Here is a 9,713-nt window from a genome sequence, read left to right on the forward strand (position 1 = left end):
GGGGCGAGGGCGGCGGGGGGGGGGGGGGGGGGGGGGAGGGAGGGGGAGGCGGAAGGAGAGGGCCGCTCAATTAGAATAAATTAGCATATTAAATAGCCGGCGCCGGACGGCCGTTCCAGCGCCGTGTCCTTCCACGAAGGCAACGAGTGGGACTAGAAAAAATAGTCCGGGTCTGAGGGCGACGTCCTACGAGGACACGGGGGCCGGGCCCCGGCTCCGCTTCAGCAGCTGCCGCAGCTGGGAAAGAGGACACGGCCCGTGAGGCGACGGCCGTCGGGGCGGGCGAGGGCGGGGAGGGGGCGAGGGAGCGGGACGCGACGTCGGGGGGCGGGGGCGGGGGGTCCTCACCGGCTCGGCCTGGGGCCCGGGCCCCAGGAGATGGGCCGCCTGCTCGTTCTCCAGGTTCCGCAGCGTTGGGTCCGCGCCGGCCGCCAAAAGACGCCGCACGATGGGCTCCCGCGGGGCCTGGGGGGGCAGGGCGGCCGCCATGTGCAGGGCCGTGTGGCCGTGGGCCTGGGGACCGGAGGAGTGAGGAGGGGGCGGGGGTGAGGGGTGGGGCGCGCACACACCCGCACGCGGACCCCCACACGCGCCCAGACGGACGGACAGACCGACCGACGACGGGAGCCCCTTCCCCGGTTGGCCCCGGCCCCCACCTTCATGTTGACGAAGGCGGGCGGGTCAGGCACAGGCAGGTCCAGGAGCAGCTGCACCAGGGGCAGGTTTCCCCCCTGAACGGCCAGGTGGAGGGCCGTCTTGTTGCTCTTGATCTCCTGCGGGGACCGTGTGGGAGGGAGGAATTAAGGCCCGGCCCCGACTCCCGGGCTCCAGGCCCCGGCCCACCACGTCCCCAATCCCCGGATCCCGGCCCCACCCCTCCCCAAACCCTGCACACCTGGCTGGTTGAGTCGGCTCCCATCTGCAGCAACATCTGGACACAGGTCAGCCTGTCCTGGGCCGGCGGGGGCAGGGGGCCCGGGGCCACGGCTGGCGGATCCAGCGGGCAGAGGGCGGCGTTGAGGGAGAGGACGGCGGTGTGCAGGGGGGTGAGGCCTGTGTGGCGGACGTTGGGAATGGTCATCCTCAAGAAAGATCCCTCTCCCCACTGCACGATAACCCCATTTCCCCGCACGAGACCCCCGTCCCCCCAGCTCACCCTCAAAGTCTCGGGCCTCCAGGTTGACCGGTACCCCCGAGTTGCAGACAGCCTAGGGGAAGGGCCATGATGAAAGGGGTGGTCTCCCGGCCCCGCCCCCAGCCCCACCCTTTTTTCTAATGGTGTTTGTTAAGCGCTTACTCTGTGCCAGGCACTGAACTAAGCACCGGGGTAGATAGAAGCTAATTAATTAATTAATCCAATAGTATTTATTGAGCGTTTACTATGTGCAGAGCACTGTACTAAGCACTTGGAATGTACAATTCGGCAACAGATAGGGGCAATCCCTGCCCAATGAAGGACTCACAGTCTAAACCAGGTTGGACCCGATCCGTGACCCTCGTGGGGCTCCAAGTGTCAATCTCCATTTTACAGATCAGGAAACTGAGATCCAGAGAAGTCAAGCGAATTGCCCAAGGTCACCCTGCTGACAAGTGGCCGAGCCGGGACAAGACCCCAGGCCCTCTGACTCTCGGGCCTGAGCTCTAGCCTTCAGGTCATTTCAATCACTTAATACAGTGCTCTGCACATAGTAAGCTCTCAATAAATACTATTGAATGAATGAATGAATGAATGAATGAATGCTTCTCACCATGAGGACGGCGGGGAGCCCATAGGCAGCTGCCATGTGCAGGACGGAGCGGCCGCGCTGGTCCGTGGCGTTGGGCTCCGCTCCCAGGAGCAGCAGGTCCAGCACCACCAGTGGCTGGTTGGCAGCTGCAGCCACGAGCAGTGGGGTCTGGCGGGGGCAGACCAATTAGAGGCCAGAGCCGGGCCCCCGTTCCCCAGAACCGACCCGACCCGGCCAAGCCCCTACCTTGCCCTTGTGCTCCCTGATGTCCAACTGGCCGCAGCTCTGCAAAACTTCAGCCGCTGCAAATGCTAGCCAGCGCAGGCCCTGAGCTGCAAAGAGATGCAGGAGCCTGGGAGGGGCAAGGGGCCGGAGGGCATGAGCGGCTGCTGCACCCCCAACAGATGGATCCCCCCTCCAACCCCCTTCCGACCCCACCCACTCCTAGGCAGGTCCTCCCTCCTACCCCCTTTCCCGGACTCCTCCAGGCGGGACCCCTTCCCAACCCCTTCCATCCACGCAGCCACTCACGTGTCCCCCTCCTCATCCTGCTGCAGGAGCCGCCTTAGTCCGAAGCCCCGCACCTCCGCGCGGGCTTGTTCCAGGCTCTGACCGCCGGGTCCTGTGTCCTGGGGTGGGGCCTGGAAGAACTGTGTGGGGCCCAGCCCAGAGCCTCCCCAGGAACTGGAGGGTGGAGTGGGGTCCAGGCAGAGGCCAGCAGAGTCAGCTGGGAGCTGTGGGGGTGGGACACAGTGAAGGCGACGGTTCTTCCACCCTGTACCCCCGGCCAGTCAGGCGCGCTCGTGCACGCTTCAGTGGCTGCATCCCACCCTCCCCCTACTTCTGTTCTCACCTCCAGGTCCTCAGGGGGGCCTAAGAGGGGTCCGTAGCCCCCACGGTCTGGTAGGGGGCTGAGTCCGGAACCGGGGCCAGAGAAGTAGGCCTGGGCAGAGCTGGAGCAGTGGTAGTGGCAGTCAGGGTATGTGGCGTGGGAATCGGGGTCCCACGAAGGCAGCTGAGGGGGGCCAGGCCCCATCCCCAGACTCTCTCCGGCGGCCTCCACGGAGTCTAAGAACGGCCTGTTGCCTGGGGAAAGAGAAGAGTTGGGGAGGGGGGAGGCGCAGCGTGGCCGGAAGGGATGGGGCGCTGGGGAAAGCGGGGTGAGGGGTGGGTGCGAGGTTGGGAAGGAAAGATCCAGGTCCTGTCATGCTCACCTGTTCCCGTGGTGTTGCCAGACGAAGTCGGCATCGGTCCCTTTGAGGAAGGTGAATGAGAAATGAGCCAACTGAGGTTCTGTATCTGCCCTCCCCCACCCCAAATCTCCAGCCCCCAGTTGAGTCACACCAACACTGGTTCTAGTCCTGTCTCTCCTTCCCAGACAGTCTCTGTCTCTGGCTCCTCCTCTGCCTCCCACCCCCAAAATGCAGGAGTCCCTCAAGGTTCATTTCTGGGGCCACTTCAGTTCTCTCATTTGCTCCCTCAGCTTCAACTACCATCTTCACAAGGATGATTCCCAAATCTCCCTCTCCAGTCCTGGCCTCTCTCCTTCTCTGCAGTCTCGCATTTGCTCCTGCCACATCTCTGCTTGGATGTCATTCATTTATATTTATTGAGCACTTACTGTGTGCAGAACACTCTACTAAGTGCTTGGAAAGTACAGTTTGGCAACAGATACAGACAATCCCTAACCAACAATGGGCTCACAGTCTAGAAGGGGGAGACAGACAACAAAACAAGTAGACAGGCATCAATACCATCAAAATAGATAAATAACATCATAGATATATACACATCATTAATAAAATAGAGTAATAAATACGTACAAATATACACAAGTGTTGTGGGGAGAAGGGGTAGAGCAGAGGGAGGGAGTAGGGGCAATGGAGAGGGGAGGAGGAGCAGAGGGAAAGGGAGGGCTCAATCTGGGAAGGCCTCCTGGATGTCCTGCGGTCACCTCAAAGTTAACACAACCAAAACAGAACTCCTTCCCTGCTCACCCAACCCCAACCTCCACCCAACACCACCATCCTCTTTGTCTCACAAATCCACAACCATGGCATTAGCCTCATCTCGTCTCTCCCATTCAATCTGCCTTATTCGGACTGTCACCAAATCCCGTCGGTTCTACTTTCACAACATCACTAGAATCCTCCCTTTCCTCTATGTCCAAACTGCTACTACCCTGATCCAAGTACTTATCTTGTCCTCCCTTGACTACTGCATCAGTCTCCTCACTGACCTCTCTGCCTCCTATCTCTCCCCACTCCAGTCCTCACTTTACTCTGCTGCCCGGATCATTTTTTCTAAATCGTCAGTCTTCACACATCTCTCCATGCCTCAGAATCTACCAGTGGTTGCTCATTTAACAGAAACTCCTTACCCTCGGATTTAGCGCACTCCATCAGCTCTCCACTTCTAGCTCACTTTTCTCCTTTCCCACTGGCACAATTCACCCCTCTAACACTGACGTACTTACTGGGCCTCGAGCTTCTGTCTCTCACCATGGACCCCTTGCTCCCATCTTCCCTCCTGCCTGGAGCTTCCTTCCGCTTCATATCCGACAGTTCACCGTTCTCCCCACCTTTAAAGCCCTCTTAAAATCACATCTCCAGAAGGCCTACCCCGACTGACCTCTCATTTCCCCAGCCTATTCTCCCTTTGTTCTGTATCACCCTTGCTGACACTCACCCCTCCCACGGCCCGAAAGCAGTTTGTTCATATCTTTATACTCTGTCACTTTCCTTGTCTCTAATTTATGTCATTCATTCATTCAATAGTATTTATTGAGCTCTTACTATGTGTAGAGCACTTTACTAAGCCCTTGGAATGTACAATTCAGCAACAGATAGAGACAATCCCTGCCCAATGACGGGCTCACAGTCTAATCTGGGGAGACAGATGGACAAAAACAAGACAACATAATCACGATAAATAGAATCAAGGGGATGTAGACCTCATTAACAAAATAAATAGGTTAATAAAAATATATACAAATGAGCCCAGTGCTGTGGGGGGAAAAGGAGAGAGGGAGGAGCAGAGGGAAAGGGGGCTTAGCTGAAGGGAGGTGAAGGCGATTAGACTGTAAACCCGTCAAAGGGCAGGGACTGTCTCTATTGCCGATTTGTCCATTCCAAGCACTTAGTACAGTGCTCTGCACACAGTAAGCGCTCAGTAAATACTATTGAATGAAAAGGGGGAAAGGGGGAGGGAGCAGAGGGTGGAGGGGGAGCAGAGAGGGAGCAGAGGGAAAAGGGGAAGGTCAATCTTGGAAGGCCTCTTGGTGGAGGTGAGCTCTCAGTAGGGCCTTGAAGAGGGGAAGAAAGTTTGGTGGAGTTGAGGAGGGAGGGCATTCCAGGACAGCGGTAGGACGTGGGCCAGAGGTCCACAGCGGGATAGGTGTGAAAGGGGGATGGTGAGGAGGTGAGCAGCAGAGGAGCGTAGCGTGTGGGGCGGGCAGTAGAAAGAGAGAAGGGAGGTGAGGTAGGATAATAATAATAATAATAATGTTGGTATTTGTTAAGCGCTTACTATGTGCCGAGCACTGTTCTAAGCGCTGGGATAGACACAGGGGAATCAGGTTGTCCCACGTGGGGCTCACAGTCTTAATCCCCATTTTACAGATGAGGTAACTGAGGCACAGAGAAGTTAAGTGACCTGCCCACAGTCACACAGCTGACAAGTGGCAGAGCTGGGATTCAAACTCATGACCTCTGACTCCAAAGCCCGTGCTCTTTCCACTGAGCCACGCTGCTTCTCTGTAGGAGAGGGCAAGGTGATGGAGAGCCTTGAAGCCCAGAGTGAGCAGTTTTTGTTTCGTGTGGAGGTTGATAGGCAACCAGTGGAGATTTTTAAGGAGGGGAGTGACATGCCCAGAGCGTTTCTGCAGGAAGATGATCCGGGCAGCGGAATGAAGAATAGACTGGAGTGGGGAGAGACAGGAGCAAGGGAGATCAGAGAGAAGGCTGACACAATAATCCAGCCAGGACATTTGAATGTCTGTCTCCCCCACTAGATTTTAGGCTTCTTGTGGGCAGCGATCATATCTACTACAAGAAGCAGCATGGCCTAGTGGGAAGTGCATGGATCTTGAAGTCAGAGGACCTGGGTTCTAATTCCGGCTCTGCCACTAGCATGCTGTGTGACCTGGGGCAAGTCACTTAATGTCTCTGTGCCTCAGTTTCCTCATCGGTAAACTGGGGATTCAGTCCCTATTCTCCCTCCTACTTAATAATAATGTTGGTATTTGTTAAGCGCTTACTATGTGCAGAGCACTGTTCTAAGCGCTGGGGTAGGTACAGGGTCATCAGGTTGTCCCACGTGAGGCTCACAGTCTTAATACAGATGAGGGAACTGAGGCAGAGAGAAGTGACTTGCCCACAGTCACACAGCTGTAAGAGGGGCTGTGTGTTCGACATGGTTACCTCATATCTCCCATAGCGTTTGGAGAAGCAGCGTGGCGCAGTGGAAAGAGCACGGGCTTTGGAGTCAGGGCTCATGAGTTCAAATCCCAGCTCTGCCACTTGTCAGCTGTGTGACTGTGGGCAAGTCACTTAACTTCTCTGTGCCTCAGTTCCCTCATCTGTAAAATGGGGATTAAGACTGTGAGCCCCACGTGGGACAACCTGATTCCCCTATGTCTACCCCAGCGCTTAGAACAGTGCTCGGCACATAGTAAGCGCTTAACAAATACCAACATTATTATTATTATTAACAGTACTTGGCACAGAGTAAGAGGTTAATAAATGCTGATAGTATTGCTATTACCCACTCTACTGTATGGTACTCTCCCGAGTATGTAATCCAGGGCTCTGCAGCCAGTACACGCTCAACAAATACCAGGGATGAATTGTCCTTCCCGGGATTTTTGGTTTCAAAATCCAGGCCGCCCCGGGGCCAGGGTGGGGTGACTTCCCTTAGTCCGCTCCCTCTTTCCCAAACCGCCCCCCTCGACCGCTCCCACGGGGCCGACGGGCGAGGCGCTCCGGGGGAGCGGGTCCTTACCGGCGCCGCCGGGTCATAGTCGATTCCCATCTGCTGCCGGCGCTGCTCCAGAAGCTTCTTCACCGTCGTAGACGGACAGGGGCTCCGCTCCGCCCTGCAGCCTGCACGGAGGGCGCGGGATTAGAGAAGCGGGGAGGCGGGATGGACGGAGGGACGGAGGGAAAGAGAGAGGGAGAGAGGGAGAGAGGGAGGGAGGGAGGACTCTCCTCTGGGGGCGAGGTCTTTCGGGGGAAGGCGGGACGGGGGAGTCGGCTCCCTCCGGCCTGGAAAAAGGGCGTCGGGACGGCCCGCTCTGGGCCAGTCCTTCCGTGCGCCGCGCCCGCCTCCTGCGCTTTCCCCCGCGCCTCCCCGTTTCCTCCGTGATGCCTCTTTCCCTGCCGTCGTGGAAACGGAAGAGCCGGGGAGGCCGGGGCCCCGCCCCCCGCCCGAGAGGCCCGTTTTTCTCCGGCGGGGAGAGGGTTAAGGCGGAGGCGGGCGGGGGAAGGGTGAGGAGGAGGAGAAGGAGGAAGGGGAGGGGGTCGGAAAGAAGGCGGTGACGTCATGGTGCCATCAGCCCCGCGCGGGGGAATCTTCCGACACCGCCTCCCTCTCCTTGTCCTCGCCCGCCCCGCACCAGGTGTCCGGTTCCCCGGGGGCGGGGCGGGGCGGGCGGCGGCGCGTGGCCTCGCGGAATCCCCGCTCGTGGCTCTCAGCCGGGGTTTCCCTGGCCGCGGGGACTGCCCGCCCGGGGGGGTCTCCTGATGGGGACCTGGGGCAGCCCCCTCTTTCTGCCGGCAGCCCCACCCGGGGGAACCCTGACTCGGAAGACCGGCCAAGAGGCGAACCGAGACCTGGGCTCTCTGCTTTCCCCCTCCCCCACCCCGCTCCTCTCCCCACCGTCATCCCCCCGTCATCCCCCCGCCCCAGCTTCATCCCCACACCCTCAACCCCAAACCCTCACCCCCAAACCCTCACCCCCTACTTGCCTCACCCTGAAACCCTCACCCCAAACTCTAGCCCCTTCTCGGCCTCACCCCGGATTCCTTTCCCCGGCCTCACTCCCTCCTCAGCTTCACCCCCAAATTCTCCCCCCAGATGACCCCCTCCTCAGCCTCAGGTCCCTCGGGCCCCTCAGTCTCCCCCCACAAATCACACCCCAGCCTCAACCCGAATCCTCTCCACCTCCTCAGCCTCCCCCTAAATCATCACCCAAACCTTCTTCGCCAATATTCCCTAAATCCTCATCCCCAACTCTGTCCTCCGCTCTCACCCTCCTCCCTCACAACAAATGGACCCCCCGACACACATTCTCCCTCCTCCTCCCACCGCCGTTTGGTCTGTAATGGGACGAAATCCTCTGCCGCCCTGACTCGTCACTCACCTCTGGAATTCCGACCTTCAGGCTGTAGCCCCCTCGGGGCCCCCCGGCCTCTGCGCTGCGCCAGCGTCGCTCTCTCTGTCCGGGTCCCCGCGGAGGCGACTCGAAGTCCCCCGGTCTCGGGCTCCCAAGCCGGCAGGTGCTTAAGAGTCCCTTCTTGCGGCCCCGCCTCGACTCCGCCCCCTGATGTCATTCCTCTGACGATGGCATTCATTCATTCATTCATTCAAAGGCATTTATTGAGCGCTTACTACGTGCAGAGCATTGTACTAAGCGCTTGGAAATGTACAATTCGGCCACAGAGACAATCCCTCCCCAACAACGGGCTCACGGTCTAAACGGGGGAGACAGACAACAAAACAAAACAAGTAGTCCGGCGTCAATATCAGCAAGACAGATAGAATCATAGAGAGATACACGTCATTAACAAAATAAATGGAGTAATAAATAATATATGCAAGTATGAACAAGTGCCGTGGGGAGGGGAAGGGGGAATGGGGAGGGGAGGAGGAGCAGAGGGAAAGGGAGGGGCTCATTCTGGGAAGGCCTCCTGGAGGAAGTGAGCTCTTAGTAAGGCTTTGAAGAGGGGAAGAGAGTTAGTTTGGCGGATGTGAGGAGGGAGGGCATTCCAGGACAGCGGTAGGACGTGGGCCAGGGTCGACGACGGGACAGATGTCAATAAGGGACCGTGAGAAGGTGAGTGGCAGAGGAGCCGAGTCGGCAGAGGAGCAGAGTGTATGGGGTGGGCAATAGAAAGAGAGAAGGGAGGTGAGGTAGGAGGGGGAAGGTGATGGAGAGCTCTGAAGCCGAGAGTGAGGAGTTTTTGTTTCATGCGAAGGTTGATAGGCAACTACTGGAGGTTTTTGAGGAGGGGAGTCACATACCCAGAGGGTTTCTGTAGAAAGATGATCCGGGCACCAGCCAACTTTTTTTAAAAATCGTATTTGTTAAGCCTTACTATCTGCCAGGTACTGTTCTAAACCCTGGGATAGATGAAACCAGACTGGACAGAGTCCCTGTCCCACATGGGGCTCGCAGTTTTAATTCCCATTTTACAAATGATGTAACTGAGGCACAGATAAGTTAAGAGATTTACCCAAGGTGGGATAAGAACCTAGGTCTTTTGGACTCCTAGGCCCATGCTCTATTCCCGGGGGTTTCTCCCCTCCTCCAGCCTGCATCCCGTAAATGGGTCTAGCCAGGTCCCTCAGCAATAATAGAGATTATGATGATGAAGATAATAATAATAACAACGATACTATAGCCCTTATGTAGTTTCATGCTCACTCGTCCCCTAATCCCAAGGCACCTGTGTTCACACTGCTTATATTCTGCTCCCTCTCCCGTCTGTAATTTATTTTAAGGTCTGTCTCCCTCTTCAAACTGTAAAATCCTTTTTCATGGTATTTGTTAATCACTTACTATGTGTCTAATACTGGTCTTAAGAGCTAGGGTAGTTACAAGTTAATTAGGTTGGACACTGTCCCTACCCGGCATGGGGCTAATAATCTAAATAGGAGGTAGAACAGGTATTTAATCTCCATTTTACAGATGAGGGAACTGAGGTAAAGAGGAGTGAAGTGACTTGCCCAAGGTCACACAGCAAGTGATTGGCCACTAGGCCATGC

At 57.1% G+C, this 9,713-nt stretch overlaps 1 protein-coding gene across 1 annotated transcript; it reads right to left on the minus strand.

Moving 5' to 3' along the window:
• Positions 1-186: 186 nt before the first annotated feature.
• Positions 187-8,354, minus strand: NFKBID (NFKB inhibitor delta). Its single transcript, XM_029065257.2, has 12 exons — positions 8,089-8,354; positions 6,729-6,829; positions 2,942-2,981; positions 2,581-2,813; positions 2,259-2,461; positions 1,974-2,079; positions 1,749-1,895; positions 1,157-1,208; positions 896-1,053; positions 657-773; positions 349-513; positions 187-237 (listed from the first exon to the last, which is right to left on the minus strand). The coding sequence occupies exons 1-12, from the start codon at positions 8,297-8,299 to the stop codon at positions 187-189; spliced, it is 1,584 nt and encodes a 527-aa protein (XP_028921090.1). The 5' UTR covers positions 8,300-8,354.
• Between the last annotated feature and the right edge of the window lie 1,359 nt (positions 8,355-9,713).

The sequence above is a fragment of the Ornithorhynchus anatinus genome, chromosome 5 (assembly GCF_004115215.2).
Source record: "Ornithorhynchus anatinus isolate Pmale09 chromosome 5, mOrnAna1.pri.v4, whole genome shotgun sequence".
Taxonomy (NCBI): domain Eukaryota; kingdom Metazoa; phylum Chordata; class Mammalia; order Monotremata; family Ornithorhynchidae; genus Ornithorhynchus; species Ornithorhynchus anatinus.

Bases quoted from the DNA above. Each gene is read 5' to 3' on its own strand.
- NFKBID (XM_029065257.2), bottom strand. From the start codon at position 8,299: ATGAATGCCATCGTCAGAGGAATGACATCAGGGGGCGGAGTCGAGGCG. The intron at 2,982-6,728 runs GTAAGGACCCGC...CCTTCCTCAAAG, and splicing joins ACTATGACCCGGCGGCGCCG to GGACCGATGCCGACTTCGTC. The intron at 1,896-1,973 runs GTAGGGGCTTGG...TGCCCCCGCCAG, and splicing joins TCAGGGAGCACAAGGGCAAG to ACCCCACTGCTCGTGGCTGC.